Source organism: Euwallacea similis, chromosome 2 (assembly GCF_039881205.1).
Source record: "Euwallacea similis isolate ESF13 chromosome 2, ESF131.1, whole genome shotgun sequence".
NCBI lineage: Eukaryota > Metazoa > Arthropoda > Insecta > Coleoptera > Curculionidae > Euwallacea > Euwallacea similis.
This window is the reverse complement of record NC_089610.1, coordinates 7,620,039-7,636,496: the sequence shown is the minus strand read 5'-3', so window position 1 is coordinate 7,636,496 and position 16,458 is coordinate 7,620,039. Positions and strand designations below refer to the sequence as shown.

The window sequence follows — 16,458 nt, the reverse complement described above, 5'->3', positions numbered from 1 at the left end:
CAAGGTACCCAACATATATATGACACTGTCTTAGAACAAACCAGTGGAATCGAGAACACGAATGTCACTAGCAATAAATATACCCTGAGATTGAATGTCCCTGTTCGATTACACTGGAGTGTTCAGATAGAATTGCAGTGCCACAAACGTCCCTATTACATTTGTGAAAAAATCTTTGGCGTGCAGCCGAATTAAGTGAGGGGGCTTTTTTACAGCGTCCAAGTTGTCTGAAAAATCCTACATTTCTCATATAGGTACAAAGTTGAAAAAAAACTCACACGTTTATTATTTATCTAGTATTATATTAAAATAATTATTACAAAAAATTTTACGGTTAGATATGCCTACCTATGAATAACTAGAGAGGAACTATTTTCAATAAACCGGCAAAGTCCCGGTTGCCGTGCACGGCAATAATATCGACGTCTGAGCATTGATTAATTTCTAGTTTAGAATTATATTATGGTCCCATTGAATATTTATGTACTTCAAATCACAATCATTATTTCAGGCTAAAATGGTGGCGTACGAACTAAACTCGACGAGAGACTAATATACTGTACATGAGTTTCAGTGAAAAACTGCTTTTAAAAATGAGAAGAAACTACAAAAGATGGAAATATATACCAAAATATCTTAATTTGCGATCTGCCCTTAAACATTTTCATGTGAAGGCAAGTGATATGTTTTGCTTAGAAAACTAGACACACACGAAACCACGTTTTATTGAGAAATCAGGCCAGAAACCAACCAGTTTCTCTCATTCTGAAATTCATTTAAGCCAACCTTCAGATCATTAGCTTATAGCTCTGCGAGCAGAAAAGGAATGTGATATAATATATACCTGATTTTTTTAACATATTTGATTCCCGAAGTATAATTTAACGCTTAATGATTCACGGTAATTAGGTACCTAAAATGCAGGCGTATAACCATAAATATATTTAAATTATAAACCTTCTATTTAGAGACGGATTTCCAGGACGGTTCGATGGTTAAATTATTTGGATTGCTCCAAGCGTTTTATAAATTCCAAGGCTTGCTAAATAATGAGATTCATATTCAAAAACTTGCAACTTAATCGAGATTGTAAGGTATCCACTTTAAATACAGCAATAAAAAGTTTAATTTCTCTTTCTCAAGACAGCATCACCAGTCCAGTTTATCAGATAATCCCCCCGGGTAGTCCCCGGTGAGGCACGCAATACAATGACCCACTTCCTGATCTATCTTGACATCTTTTTCAACTGCCCGCACTAAGCCTTTCACACTCAGATAATGCAAACTGTCGGCTCCTATTGAAGAAATTCTCATAATATAATAACGGATGATCATTCAAAGAAAAACCTCGCAGCAGGCTATGAACCGTGAACTTAAGGTTATGATTAAGCAATCTCCTATGCATCATTAAACATCTAATTGACACAAATTGATCCGGAATTTGCTTTTGATATTTCAACGCCTACTTGAGGTTTTTGGATGATCTCCCGTTATTTCATCCAACCCGATTCAAACTTACCAACTTTCAAGGCGATATCTTCGAAATCCTTGGTGTTAGCGATTAACTCCTCGCGAGTTGGTATATTAATTCCCATGTAGCAGGGATATTTCAATGGAGGACTGGCGATTCTAATTAAAAAGACAATTTCATTCATACACAAACACTGCACGTTTCTTTTAATTAACCACCTAATATGTACTTCCTTGGCCCCAGCTTTTCGTAACAATTTAATGATAGGACCGACAGTGTTCCCCCTTACAATCGAATCATCAATTAAAATAATTCGTTTCCCTTTTACATTTGTGAGAATTGGGCCTGCAAAATAATTCCGTTGTCGTTTTCATAGGTTGCAAGCATAAAATACTAACTAAATTTAAGCGCCACGTTCATTTGCCTCAATCTATTGCTAGGCTGAATGAAGGTCCTCCCCACATACGTATTTTTGGCCAATAATTCGCCTTGTGGAATATTCGACTGAAATTAATAATTGAACCTCTAAAATCCATTTTTTGCACCACCCACCTCTAACGAATACCCATGAGCAGCAGCATTGCCAGACTCCGGAACTGAGCCGACGATATCGGCCTCCACAGGGTGTTCCAATGCTAATTGTCTACCGCAATGCACCCTGGCATTATACACTTCCTGCCCCTCAAAAATGCTTGTAGGCCTGGCAAAGTATACATACTCAAAAATACAAAAAGCCATTTTCTTCCCTTCAGGAGTTGGGATTATGTCTACTGTTCTGGGGCCATTGCAAGTAAGCTCCAATATTTCCCCAGGTTTTATTTCTCTAATATAACGAGTGATTTTCATAAAGGCGCAGGATTCTGAAGCAACTACCCAACCATCTGCAGACTTGTCAGTGTCTATGATTTTGTTAACTATATCGTCAGTGTAGCCATTTACTACTAAAATTGATACTCCCAGAGTGGTATATATATATGCAGATTAAATAAAGCTTACTTTCATGAGAGGATGCCAGAATTTTACCTAAACATAATGGCCTATTTCCATAAGGATCCCTATAAAAATTTCTTACATTAGTATTCGGGTTGTAAACAGGAAAGCAACGCACCTAACAGCATAAATGCGATCTTTTAGCATTATTACCAAAGAATAGCTAAGAGGGGCGAGTTGCATTAAGTGCCTAATTCTTGCAGGCCAATCGGGGCCGTTAATTTCTCCTTCCGGTGGTATTAAGCACAAAGCTTGGGTAATGAGTTCACTGTCGGAATGAGTGGACAACCCCACACCTCTGGCCAAAACCTACAAACATATTTAGAGAACAGACATAGACAGGAAGTCCTGGAAATATAGGGAGAAAAGGAGCATTTCCACACAAATCAATTATTCATACCTGCTTGCGTAAAGCTGAAGCATTTACCAGCTCTCCATTATGGGCTACAGCTAATGATCCATGCATTGAATGCACTACAAAAGGTTGAGCATTTATAGCAGTTGATTTTGCACTAGTGGAGTACCTGAAATAATGATTTTACAGGCAAATTTGAGAGTGATTTTAATGCCTAACCTGGTGTGACCAATACCCATAATTCCAATAAGCTGAGATAGAGTTTCATTTGTAAAAACATTCTTAACTAGCCCCATGCCCTTTTGAATGTTGAAGTCATTATGGCCCTCACTTGTGACTATGCCTGTGGATTCTTGTCCTCTACAATATTTTCAGCTACAATTTGATGCCTGCATCACATTATCATACACGGACTTACCTGTGCTGTAAAGCTTGCAACCCAATTAAAATAATCTGAGCAATTTCAGTGTTGGTTTCCCAAGCGTCTTTGCCTATGGCGCCAAAGACTCCACATTCGTGTGTTAAACCACTCTCTGCTTTATAATCCCACATAGTTTTTGGATCAGGCACATTTTTGCAGGCCATTTTCTAGTGATTACTTTAACACTGGGGAAATAGTGGAACTAGCATACAATTTTACTTCATGTACAGGTTTAACTGGAGGTAAAAAAAGTACTCGACATTCTTTAGAAAGGACGGAATGTAGAAAATTAAAAATTAAATAGAGCGCGATCACGTTCTCTATTATTTTTTATTTACCCATACATAACCTTATATTAACACGTGACAACTTATTTATCAAAATAGCAGTTGTTTTTCTCTGATAAAAACGATTAGAAAGAGAAGGTAATATCGAGGCATGTCTAATACCTTCCTGGCAGCACAAATTGAGGTTGGGTCTGGTGAAATAATTTAGGAAATCTTCAAAATGTTGCATCCCAATAAACTAAAAATTCTGAAAGTTCTAAAACGAGATTCACAGCGGTTTTTCACTACAATCGTCCCAAAACCTATAAAGTTGGCTTATGCAGTGTATGAACAGGAAACAAATTCGGATAATCGAGTAAATCCATTCGTAATTGTCCATGGTTTGTTGGGGTCTAAACAGAATTGGACCAGTTTATGTAAAGCTTACAGCCAGAAGTTTAATCCTCCTAGGAAAGTGATAGGTAAACATGTAAGTAGTGTGTAGAGACTGCATTAAAGACCACCTAAGACATGGTGATATGTGTTCCTTTCAGATTTATAGGCATATTATACCTTGTAGAAAAATCACATTCTTGGCCCTTACTACTATCAATTTACATCATCGGCTGAGAGTACACTATTTTTCCTACTAAATGCACAACATATATATCTTACTGTTTTGCAATATTTAAGCTCTAGATTTGAGAAACCATGGCGAGAGCATTCACTCAGACGAGCACACTTATAACCATTTGGTGGAAGATGTGAAAGAGTTTTTGATAGACAACAACATATCAAAAGCAGCCTTGATGGGTCATTCAATGGGAGGAAGATGTGCCATGCTGTTTGCTTTAAAATATGTTAGTGAAGCAGACTAGATTAATATTATTTGTAATTCTTCCGATTATTTTTTAGCCAGAATTTTTAGAGAAATTAGTAGTTGTTGATATATCTCCAGTTAACTTAAGTCCAAACATACATGAAATGCCAATAATTCTAGATACAATGAGAAGGTCAGTTTCAGTATTATAATATGCCTTCAATATGCTTCATTGGTTGATGATTCACAGGATTCAAATGCCCAGTAATATACCCTTAAGCCAGTCTCGCAACATTATAGATGAACAACTAAGCAAAACCATCACAGACAAAGGACTTAGGGCTTTCATATTAACAAATTTAACTGCTGTGGGTGATACTAAGAGGTAATACATTAGTGACAGTTATTGAGGAAATAAAGCTGTTTTTCCAGCTATAAATGGAGGGTCAATATTCCCACCCTTGTGAGGCACTTTCAGGAAATTGCAAAGTTTGATATAGTAGAAGGTTTGCAGTATAAGGGGGACACCTTGTTCATTGGAGGTGCAAAATCCGACTATATTCCGTAAGTGCAATAACTGATTTTTGCTTGGATTTTTGTGCCCCTACAAACATGAAACCCAATGCAAATGCCGCGTTGACGTTCTCTGTCTCTTGTTGACATCAAAAAGGGATTAACCACTCAAAAAGACATTGCAGCAAAATGTCATCTGCTCAAAATTTTTGTAAGCTCATACAAAAACTAATAACAATTACTCGTTGTAAAGCTGATCTAGCTCAAACACACCTCTATAACGCCCTTGATCTGGCCTACAACTCCTATCAAAGCACCGACACCATTTTTGATAAAGTTAAACGCAATGAGATCGCTGTGCCTCTACTTATTTTGCATGGATTATTGGGCTCAAAATCGAATTTTCACACCATTTGTAAAAGGTACTGCACTACCTCTCTTAATAAACCTGAAATTCGTAAATAAATCTAAAGGTACCATGGTGGCTCCCAACCCAAACGACTGGTGTATGCGATTGATCTGAGAAATCATGGAGATTCTCCTCCATCAAACCACAATACTTATGAAGATTTGATGTTAGACGTACTAAAATTTATAAGGGCGATGCGATTGAGTAAAATTCATCTTTTAGGGCATGATATCGGTGGAAAAATTGGAATGTTAATATCTCTGAAATATGTAATCTTCGATTGTTAAAACTTAAGCTTGCATAATTAAACTTAATTTTAGCCAGAAATTATAGAAAAACTGATCTTAGTGGATGCTTCTCCTATTTCCACGAGCCACAATTTTCAAATTTACATGGAAATTTTGCAAATATTGAACACCATCATTTTCCCGGCAAATTTGTCCTCGGAACAAGCCAAAGCGCATGTAATAAATCGTTTGTCTAGAGTAGTAAAAAATAAAGGCCTCATGACCGTGGTTTTGATGAATTTAACACAAATTACAGACGGAAGGTAAGATTTCTGTTATTCGGAGTAGACACAAAGGCAAAACATATTTTTAGTTACACTTACCGATTCAATAAGAGAGCGTTGCTAAACCATTTCCAGGAGCTCACCTCTTTTCCGAACGTGCATAACGTGCAGTATGAAGGGCCGGTTTTGTTTGTAGGAGGAGGAAAATCTGATTATATCCAGTAAAATTTTGTGTTTTTTCCAACAGAAAGGTTAATTTAGTTTAATTACAGGAGAAGCGACTACCCCAAAATATTACAGTTGTTTCCCAAGGCCGAGTTAAAGTACATTGAAGGTGCAGGCCATTGGGTGCACGCAGAAAAACCCAACGAATTCCTCAAAATCACGATGGAATTTCTGAATAGGACAACTGCAGTTTAAATTAGGAATTTTATGGTTAATAAAAGTAATTACACAATCTTATTATCTGTTGGAAAACAAACGTGTAGCAGTTTGTGGCTTTTGTACGATAAAAAAAAACGAATCGCTATTTTTTTTTGTAAATTTCGTTTCTATGGGAAAGAGAACCTTTCTGTAACCGGCCGATCTGGCAATCTGTAACAATCATTTGTGAAGCTACTGCCATTTTAATACGAACCAATTAAATGTGCGTCACTTGGATAACTGACGGCCTCTGGGCTACACTGTCAAACTGATATAAAATTCTTAATGCCTTTGATGTATATAATAAAGCTACAACTGAACTTGTTGAAAATAAGGTGTAATTTATTTCCAATTGAAAATCAATTACCAAATCGTTATACCGTAAGAAAAAACATCTGCAATTTCAATCGCATTAATTTTTAGCCCTCCATTGTTTGAAACAAAATCCAATATTATGAATTAAACATCATACAATAATAGTTAAATTACCAATAATCAAACGAATTAATACCTCTACTGGTAATGAGTCTCTAAACCTAACATAATTTTCATTTATTCTTTTTTTGACTATAGATTTTCAACTATAGAAAAAACGAAGCTTATGCATCCGAATTTTAACAGGGAACCATGATTCAAAATGGCGGAGCCCTCCCAGCCTCGTTTCATGTCTTCAAAAGCAGTTGAGCAACAGCATTCAAATCTAAAAATCGTAAGTAGTATTTTCCTTTAGGACAAAATTATGGACGTACTGTCAAGTTTATCTTCAACATAATTTCCATAGAAACGTTGAAGTAACTGAACGCTAGTTTGCTGTTAAATTTAACACTATCAAAAATTTGGCCCTTATTTAGTCAAATATGATTTCTAATGGCGTATCCGGACACTTGCACCAGTGCGGTAATACGTCCGACTTTATTTTATGACGTTTAGTAACGTACTGAAAGGTTAGACTCTAATATAACTAATTGAATATTTATTAATATCACGCTGCCTGCTTTGAACAGATTCGACTCGACTTTGATGTCACACTAAATGATGCGCACTTCTTGGATGTCTGAATCCGCCACAAGTAAGTAGACTATTAACTTACCTATCAATATAATCAGCCGTCATTTTGGCCTCTCTTTTTCCCATGTTCCCGTTGCTCCCTACATTATCAGATCGACCAAATTTTCGCTTCCGGTTAATCACGTCTCGCACTTGAGCTTCCACATTTGCGGCCTACAAAATATAAGTAAATTTCATGTTTTGAGATCGCAGCTGTGCGCGTATTTTGGCTCATTTCACACTGAGCCACCACACAATGGCCCTGTATGTCGAAAGGAGCCTCACAACGACGGTCTTACAATAATGTGTTGTCAGAAGAAACCTTCGGAGATATATGTTATTTGAGTTTTAATGAAAACATTACGGTCCTTCTATTAAATGAAATGTAAGTTTTTTCAACGTAAACTTACTTTTTCTTCAGGGGTCATACTTGCACCTTGCACCTTTTCTCCCCCATCAGGAGAATCCCCTGCAACATCAGCTGATCGCTTGATGCACACATTATTAGAATATAGCACATTGTTCACGTATGTCCCTGCAGGCGCATAGTTAATTAACTCATAACTGTTGGTATACTGAAATCAAAGAAATCACCATGCATCCTTTAAAAAAAAGGGTTAAAATAGGGTCTTACATCGTCGAAAAATATGGTAGCATGCTTGGAGGAAATGAAATTGCAATAGCCAAATTTCTCCAAATCCACTTCATTGGTTGACCCTTTACCTATGTTGAGCACGCGGTATCTCATCGCTACAGCCTCGGGGAATCGGGTTGAGACCGTTGGTCGAAAACCCATAAAGCTGAATAACAAAATATGTTTTAATTTCAATTTATGGATATATATGTGGTTTACAAGTTCTAACCTAGCGTCATGTCTAACATCAGTAGAATCCACTTCCCGGGTCCTCACATTGTAGAAATGCTTAGACACGACTGGACATAACATCGCCCTTGCTCGAATAATCGACCGCACTCTGGGCTTCTTTTTGGGACTCGCAAACACCCTAAAACCCCCCCTAAGGCTAAACAGTAAATTGAGTATTCTTAAGTTACCTGGAAATTCGGTCGATATCTGCAGGAGTCAGCAATTCACTAGGTAGCGGCATTTTCAAGTTTCCTAAACTCGAATTGTGATTGAAACTCTCGACGATCTGCTGCAGCCGTTGGAAGGCAAGGATTTTAAGCACGCGCTCGTCCAATTGTTTCAGCTCTAGGTCAGCTAAGAAAAGGGTTAGTTAATGATTGGGATGTGGGAAACATTTCTCGATTCCGCGTTAGGTTGCCGAGCTATATAAGTTCAGCAGCACCTATGTCCTTATGAGTGTTAAGTGTTAAGAAACCTCCCGTACCGAGAGAACTAAATACGATAGAGGAATGCAATTCACAATTTTTTTTTGATCAGCTTTCCTTGTGCGTCCAATGTATAACGGCTCTTTTTAACGGGGGGTAATTTCGTGCACTGTTATGAAAGTGGACCTAAAGGACAATGTAACCTCGCTTTGATTTATGTAGAAAATTGCGAACATTTATGTTTGGATGCTCAGTCAGTATCACCGAGATGAATATAAAGCATAAATCGATTAAATTTGAATGTAAGGAAATAGATATTAGACAAATAACCTGAAATAATGCTGCAAATCTCAGAGGCAAAGGTAGAAAAATGTTTTAAAAATTTGTTGAAAAATTTAATGACGTCTGTCAAAGTAACAGTCAAAGCCTGCAGCGAATTTTTTCTGCTAAAGCCTCAAATATAATAAACCGGCAATGTGGCCAACTTTCTTGAGTATCCTTAATTTTTATTATGTATGATAAACTATTACATATGTGTAGAGACGGCCATATTACCGCCGCACTCAAAGTGCACTATTTGGAACTCCGTATTCACCATCTGTCAAGAAATCTTCGGTAAACTATCACCTGCATTGGCCAACTAAGGTATAAATATTTTGCTAACGTTATCAAGAAGACAATTCCCATGGAAATTATCTCCTTGACAAAGCTACCAGCAGGTTGATATATTTACCAACGTTTTCTCACACACATTCTTACCTTCATAATTGAAATATCCTTCCATAATATCCCTGACCATATTCTGCTCCTTTTTCACAAGGTCCCTATCGAACAGACCGCTATTCGTCGTCTCGCTCTGGCATTGCTCCTCAGAACCCCCGTTTTCGTGAGAGCTGCATTTCAAATTCACATTGAGTATGTTGTTTGTATAATACGTATTATTGGTAATTTTAATGTTGGTTCCTGAAGATGTTGATGGTGATACCGGACTGGTTTCCATCTTTATATAAACTTCTTCTGTGGGGTTTTGCAAAGGAGCCCTCGAATTTTTACTGAAGAATAGATTAATAAAATTCATCACTGCATATAAAAATTTAAGGCAATTTATCTCCAGAATACCTTAAATCACTAGTATCACATAATTTGCTAACTTCATCATCATTATCATTCTGAGTTGTGTCTTCCTCATCATTCTTATCTTCAACACTTCCCTGACAACTATCTGTCGAACTTGCAATTTCACTCTGCAAAGAAACCCATCTCTCATTTACACAGGGTGTTTGATAGAGTGATAGAAAGTTTTTACTGGGAGACAAATAAGGTTATATTTAATTTATATAACTATATTTATCCTTATACAAAATTTCATAATTTTTGAAATGTCGGCTAAGGGGGGAAAGAAAGGAAAGCAAAGTAGAGAATGCGAGAAAGAGAGAATGCATTAGAAATGGAAGGTCCCATTTAGAAAAAGAAATTAACTAATAGTGGTATTGTTAAGTTAGAACTAGCATTATAAGTTTTAATATGATTAACACTTATTTTAATTTAGTGTCGCTTATTATCTTTTCATGAGTAATATATCCTTTTGGTTTTAGTTTTGGGAACTATAATTTTGTTATAATGTTATGTATCATTTGAAAGAATATAGAATAGAGAAGTTTTTAAGACTATTTGAATTTCTTGAGCTAGCCCCGCATTGGAGCAAATGTTTTTTTTTTAATGGAAGAATAAATTTTAACCAAAGTGTTTGCACACATTAATTTGTCTATATAGTTGTTTGTAATAATGTTTAATCAATTTTTCTTTTGCTTTTATGAATATGCATATAAAGAATATTTAAAAAAATAGTTCCGAAAGCGGAAAGTATTTAATATTAAAAAAATGAACTTAATTATATCAACGCAACTATTTTGTATAAAAATCTGAGAAGGCCGATATTTCCAAACCAACGAGACTTTGTATAAGTATAAATATAGTTACATAGATTCAAAATGATCCCATCTATCTCTCATTGAAAACTTTCTATCGCTCTACCAAACACCATGCGTATTCAACTAAATAATACATTTACTACTACTTCTATTTTCGAAATGATTTCTTACTTCAATTACGTTGTTTTTTCTATAAGCAGCCTCTATCCGCAGTACATCCTTCAAACTGGGCAGCAACTGCACTGGCTTTTTGTAATGATACTTAATCATCTCTGGCACCTGAATCTAAAACTCCCCAAAATTACTTCTAAGTATATTTCTTGCAAATACATTCTACCTTTAACTTCAAGGGCAATTTTCTTTTTACCCTAAATGGGGGATTTTTCCTCTGAACTTTCCGGAAAAACTCCAATTTTACGGCATCCTGATCGACAGGTGTGGAAAATTTGTCCCACAATTTAACTCGCTCGCAAACGGAGATTGAAGTTAATAACGTTGAATCCTGAACAAAACCTCATATTATTTTTAAAAGCCTTTATGTTTTACTTTTATTCATCGCTCGGTTTCTTTTTCACACGTACCAAAGTATGTTCAACGTGTAATGGACACATCCAAACCCCTGCAGGGGGAGCTGTTAAGGGAGGATCTAAACAATCCAAATGGTAATACGAATTGCAAAAATCACACTCAATCAGTGGGGCCACTCGACAAGATCGGCCACATTCTGCGCATTTGCGCGCAGGTAGCGGTACCAGCCCATTGGGCAGCTTCTCGAAATCTCGTTGTTTGGGCCTCTTGATAACACCCAAGTTTTCAGCTAAAGCAATAAAGTCACGGTTACGCTCTTCCCTTGTTTAAATATTTCCACATATTCAGTACTTACTTACCTTTTTCATCTCCAGGAAAAGCTATAGTGGGCAAATCCATCTCAAATGGCAGCTCAAATTGTTTAGGATTCATGGCAGTTGCGGCTTCTATTAGACATTCTAGTGCACTTGGTTTTGGTTTTTTCACGGATTTTGTACCTGATAGAAATACTCAATATAGCAAATAAATTAATGAAGTATCTACAGTGCTCATACCCGATAAACTAGATGTAGAAGAAGTGCTCTCTGATCTCTTCCTCAGCACTACAAGTTGACTTTTCTGATACTTGCAGCTGTGACACAGCCATTCCCCCACAGGAATGTCCTCGAAATTTAGAGGGGGATCGCTGGATTTAATTTTAAATAGTCCTCAGTTTAGTAGCTTATTAATTTACTTACTGGCACCCCCAATGAAAACTGCTAGGACATTTATCGCAACAAATTAAATCACCACCTTCCTCACATGCGTCACAAAAATCGTGATTATGTCCCTTCCCAGGCCGCTTGAAATAGGGATGTTCGGGCTTCTTCTCCTTTTCTTTCTTCTCATTTCCAGGTGGGGCAATGAGGGATTGGATTTGCTAAGAAAGGTTAATAATAAAGGTAATTGTAAATTGGAAAAGAAAAAGTTCACAGCCCCATAAAATCAACTCTTATGTTCTAAAGAATCATTACACAATATGGAGAGTGGAGAAGTTATGTACTATAGTAATAAGGGCAGAAATTCTTTACCAGTCATAACTGGGGAATTATTTCTACCATTTAAGAGAACCATGCTGTTAAAATGAATTGTGATCTTATGGTTCAATTACTGCTCTGCTGAACCAAACTTTTGTCTGGCAATTGCTGGATATTCACACAGAACATACTCCACACAATAGAGCTCTTGACAATATTTCCACTAATGGTGATTGTTAAGAGTTATATTATGTAAAATGACTGTGTGTCATGCAAGGCAACTTGCTTGCACCTAAATGTCGGCTTCCATGCCTCTAATTTCAAAAGAATCAAAAGAGGTTGAACAGATTTTCCATAGCAGCCATAGGTATTGATCTTATCACCCCTATTATAAAGAGGGATGACTGCTTCTGCTATTTTGCCAATGTAGCATCTAGCTGAATGTCTTGGAATCATGCTGTACTTAGGTATGTGATTGTTGGTTTGAGGACCACTATACAAATCTAGATACCATCTAGATAGAAATCTAGATGGAAAGTTGGAAGGTACGTCAATCCTCAGGGCTTCCCCCCCATCTTTTTATGTGCAAGAGAAGGCAAAGGGGGTAGAGAAATATGGGAAGCAAATAAATATTTCATATAAGGAGAGCCGTAACTTTAGAGATACCAAAACACACTATTGTTGGAACGAATCATACTTACCTCCATAAGGCCCCCAGAGCTATCGAGATCATATAAACGGGTACTCATTATGATATCTCTGTTATAGAGAAAACGTTAAAAGTAGATAATATAACTTATCCAAAAATTTAGGAACATTTTTACGGCTGCTGAATGAAGCAAATATAAATAATGAATAATATTTGAGCAAGTTTTTTCATTTAAAACTACTAAATGTCACTTTAAATTCATAATTAAAATATTTGCACTGAACTGAAGCTCATCTGAGACTGAAGTAGTGGTAAATAGCAAATTTCAGCATTTCTTGCTACCTCAAGTAGGCGTTGAAATATCGGAGGAATGTCTTAGATAAATTCATCAGCTGTTATCTAGTTGTCAGATTTTTGATGGTCCACAGTAAAAGGTTCAATCACCGCCCTACGTTCACGGTTCATTACCTATTGCAAGATTTTTTTCAACGACTGCTGCACGGTTTTTTTAATGATCACCCGTTATTTGTAGCTATAGCAGTTTTAAAATTAAAATTAATAAACTTTCACATCATATTCGAATCGCTGTCGATGTCGATTACTGGCTGATGACGTTTGAAAGATTGAAGTTTTTTTAAAAATTGACCTAGTCAGAATAATGGTTGTCCTATTCTATACTGAGCTACTAGACAAAGACCAGTGTTCGATATGGCAAAAACGATTGGTCTTATTTCTCAAGCATTGGATAACCGCGTAATTGGCAGCATTGATGTGCAAGCGGCCATGATGTTTTTTCTCAATAATGGCGGATGCTCGCATTGTTGATTTTTGTCGGTCGGCTTGTTGATCGATGTCAATTTATCTCCAGGAGAAACAGTCTTTATTTTCAAATTGTTTACTTGTCAATATACCTCCATTTATTTTCGTCGAACCCCTAAAAAGCTCGTCTTACAAAAGTAAGTAAGAATAACAACAAACCTCAACCTTACAACAATAAAAAAACTTTAGCTCACAAGCTTCAATCAATAGTCTAAAAAACTAAACATGAGTAAAGCAAACAGCCCAGTACCCCCTCCGGCGGATCCTCCGCTCCCTGAGGAGTATGTAGTGGAAAAAATCATTGACAGTCGAGTTAATGATCGGGGAGTTAAAGAGTATTTTCTCAAGTGGATTGGTTATGAAGATAAAGACAATACTTGGGAGCCTGAAGAAAATTTAGGTGAAAATTGAACCCAGAAAGACTAAAACACCAGTCCTATTGTTTTGGGTTACAGATTGTCCAGGCCTAATAGCAGCCTTTGAAGCAGAGAGAACTAGGAAAAAGGAAGCTGAGGCAAAGAAACGCAAAGTCAGCATTAATGGACAGGAAAAAGAAACAATAAGCAAACCCAAACAGAGGAAAATGGATGAGAAGAAATGTTTAGGTTTTGACAGAGGTCTTGAACCGGACACAATTATTGGAGCCACAGATAGTCCAGGTATAACTACAGTTTTACATAAGAGAATTGTTCTGAGCAGTAATATTCCTTTAAGGTCAACTGATGTTTTTGATGAAGTGGCATGGCACAGATGAAGCAGATTTAGTCCCAGCAAAGCAAGCCAACATTAAATGTCCCCAAGTTGTGATCAAGTTCTATGAGGGCCGCCTGAGATGGCATCCACCAACCCAGGCTACTGGTGAAAACAAAGAGAACTAAGTGGCATTTATTTCTTGCTATTTTTCTCATGTATTTGTATTCTTGTTAATTTTAGTTTTATGCAATATGCAATACATTAACTCATAAAAAAAAACTATTTCTGAGCAGGCAATTTTTTATTATTTTAAAAATTTTGTCATTTAGTTTACTATTGTGATTAGTGATTTTTGTTGATGCACACACTACAAGTTAAGTCTGAGAATTAAACTGGAATTGCGTCATAGGTTTGCTGTTCTCACTAATGTATATTTACAGAATTAAAGGGAAAAACAATGTCAAAGGTATGTCGCGGGTTGGTAAAATACTTGTTAACGATGCCAAAAATGTTTTTTGTGACATCGACTCTATCATTTTATTAAAACTATATTTAAAAAGGGAACTAGGTTTCCTTTTAATTAATTTTTTAAATTTAATTATTTTAATAAATGAAAAATACAGGTTGACCCCTTTTACCTGTAGCTACAATGTATGTAGTGAGTACTTACCCACCTATTTCAATGTTTTTGTATTATTATACCAAATTTCTATAAAGAAAGCTTGGGGCTGGAGCATTCCATGCTTTAGTATATATAGGCACTATTGCTGTGAAGCATAATTTAATTTGGTATCTGTTACTTGCACAAAACTGAGATCTTTGTGCAAGTCACAAGAAGAAAACAATTTTAAGCGTGAAAGTAACTGAAACGGAACGATTGATTTCTAGGTGAGCATGGAATTCTCCAAAATCTCTCTGCCAGGAACTGAGTTACATCATCTGCCAAGAAATCAAACGTAAGGTCACCAAGAGGTAAAGCTTACAGCAAACTGTTAACAAAATGTTACCTGAGGAACAAAAAACGGCGAAAACTTAGCTTCCTATCGATAAACAAAAATTCAAGAAGTTTACTTGGGAAACTGGTTCAACCAAAGGAAGATATTGCAATTGCATTTAATATGTATGATGAAACATGAGTATCCATCTATATTTATGGTGTATAAACTTAAATCATAGGACATTTTAAAAGGACAAGGAGGCAAACAGTACTGGCCATAAATCATCTCACAGCGACCACCATTTTAAATATTTAAAAATCGTCCAGATTGAAATTTTTTCGAGTGTACGGTACGAAAGACGAGTGAAAACAGATACATCGTTCTAAACGCTAGGTGTAAAGAAGGCTTTATTCCCAATCCCAGTTTGATTCTCAAATCAAAATGGGGATTACCACGAATTCGTAAAATGTAAAAAAATAGCTGAGAGCTTTCCAAATTTGGAAGAATTGTTTATTAAAAGACACAGCTAAACTGCCACAAATTTGTTAGCCCTTAAAACCTAAAGGTAACATCTGCATATTATCAATATTACGGGCACACAAATGTCCAGTTTATCTTATAAACATTTACTAAAATTTTGTGTCTTGCGACTTGTCTTTCTGCGAATGGAATCTCTGAACAGAGCCATTTCAGTTTAGTTTTTGGGTTTTACCTTAGTTCACTCTTAGGTCACTCTTTCGAGTGTCTAAGTGTGAATCGGTGGCGCTTCTCGGATCCTGGCTTGAAGTGCCCCCATTCACAGGGGGCTCTTCTGTCTTCCTGGACGCTTTTTTCTTCGTCGGCTGCCTCTCTTGCAGGCTCTCGGTCAAGAATAATGAAGTTAAAAAACCAAAAGGGCTATCTGGCTCTTTTCTTCACTATTCCAAGAAAAGGATGTCTTGTTGGTGGGGGAAGTTCCCCCTCCCTCCTTCTGATCACGAGCGACGACGCCATCCCAAAAAGTCAATACTCTGACTATATATTCGTAGTCAAATAGGATCAAGTATCGGGTGACCATTAAAAAGGAGTTTGCAATATCACGTAAGGCGATCAGTAAGCAATTTGCTATTCACCATCAAACATCAGCCGAACAACAGATAACAGATGAATTCATTCTAGATATGCTTTTGATACTTCAACGCTTTCTTGTGGAATTTTTGCTATGTATTTCTCGTCGATTACCTCAAACAAAATCGTTGAGAAGGAATCTGTTATTAAATAGGCTATATCTCAGCACCCTACCTAGATGGCGACACTTATTGTAAGAAAATTTTCGTCATAACACAGTCCCATCAGGAGGCGGAGCTTGTAAAAGGAAGATGTTTTGAG

At 36.6% G+C, this 16,458-nt stretch overlaps 4 protein-coding genes across 6 annotated transcripts; 2 read left to right on the top strand and 2 right to left on the bottom strand.

Annotated features, from left to right (window-relative positions):
- Window positions 1–356: 356 nt before the first annotated feature.
- On the bottom strand, window positions 357–3,603 carry LOC136419206 (amidophosphoribosyltransferase-like). Its single transcript, XM_066405408.1, has 10 exons — window positions 3,235–3,603; window positions 3,036–3,176; window positions 2,862–2,985; window positions 2,580–2,770; window positions 2,468–2,526; window positions 2,024–2,412; window positions 1,870–1,975; window positions 1,690–1,816; window positions 1,520–1,629; window positions 357–1,295 (listed from the first exon to the last, which is right to left on the bottom strand). The coding sequence occupies exons 1-10, from the start codon at window positions 3,399–3,401 to the stop codon at window positions 1,150–1,152; spliced, it is 1,560 nt and encodes a 519-aa protein (XP_066261505.1). The 5' UTR covers window positions 3,402–3,603; the 3' UTR covers window positions 357–1,149.
- Window positions 3,604–3,706: 103 nt separating this feature from the next.
- LOC136419568 (sn-1-specific diacylglycerol lipase ABHD11) lies at window positions 3,707–6,391 on the top strand. 3 transcript variants are annotated; one of them, XM_066406024.1, is made up of 6 exons: window positions 3,707–3,985; window positions 4,197–4,363; window positions 4,419–4,516; window positions 4,574–4,708; window positions 4,756–4,887; window positions 6,029–6,293. In XM_066406024.1, exons 1-6 carry the CDS (start codon window positions 3,745–3,747, stop codon window positions 6,174–6,176), a joined length of 921 nt encoding a protein of 306 aa, XP_066262121.1. In that variant the 5' UTR covers window positions 3,707–3,744; the 3' UTR covers window positions 6,177–6,293. The 3 variants fall into 3 exon arrangements, with proteins under 3 accessions (XP_066262121.1, XP_066262122.1, XP_066262119.1); XM_066406025.1 differs by lacking the exons at window positions 3,707–3,985; window positions 4,197–4,363; window positions 4,419–4,516; window positions 4,574–4,708; window positions 4,756–4,887 and adding exons at window positions 4,931–5,047; window positions 5,099–5,258; window positions 5,310–5,514; window positions 5,566–5,795; window positions 5,846–5,977 and having other exon boundaries at window positions 6,029–6,391; XM_066406022.1 differs by lacking the exons at window positions 3,707–3,985; window positions 4,197–4,363; window positions 4,419–4,516; window positions 4,574–4,708; window positions 4,756–4,887 and adding exons at window positions 4,945–5,258; window positions 5,310–5,514; window positions 5,566–5,795; window positions 5,846–5,977 and having other exon boundaries at window positions 6,029–6,389.
- Window positions 6,392–6,577: 186 nt separating this feature from the next.
- LOC136419554 (PHD finger protein 12) lies at window positions 6,578–13,225 on the bottom strand. The gene is made up of 15 exons (XM_066405994.1): window positions 12,693–13,225; window positions 11,713–11,894; window positions 11,530–11,660; window positions 11,335–11,472; window positions 11,029–11,264; window positions 10,785–10,949; window positions 10,619–10,732; window positions 9,636–9,760; window positions 9,276–9,568; window positions 8,280–8,445; window positions 8,090–8,230; window positions 7,861–8,026; window positions 7,637–7,801; window positions 7,270–7,400; window positions 6,578–6,879 (listed from the first exon to the last, which is right to left on the bottom strand). Exons 1-15 carry the CDS (start codon window positions 12,738–12,740, stop codon window positions 6,747–6,749), a joined length of 2,334 nt encoding a protein of 777 aa, XP_066262091.1. The 5' UTR covers window positions 12,741–13,225; the 3' UTR covers window positions 6,578–6,746.
- Window positions 13,226–13,409: 184 nt separating this feature from the next.
- On the top strand, window positions 13,410–14,571 carry LOC136419232 (chromobox protein homolog 1-like). Its single transcript, XM_066405437.1, has 4 exons — window positions 13,410–13,596; window positions 13,649–13,859; window positions 13,915–14,118; window positions 14,174–14,571. The coding sequence occupies exons 2-4, from the start codon at window positions 13,685–13,687 to the stop codon at window positions 14,335–14,337; spliced, it is 543 nt and encodes a 180-aa protein (XP_066261534.1). The 5' UTR covers window positions 13,410–13,596; window positions 13,649–13,684; the 3' UTR covers window positions 14,338–14,571.
- The last annotated feature ends 1,887 nt before the right edge of the window (window positions 14,572–16,458 follow it).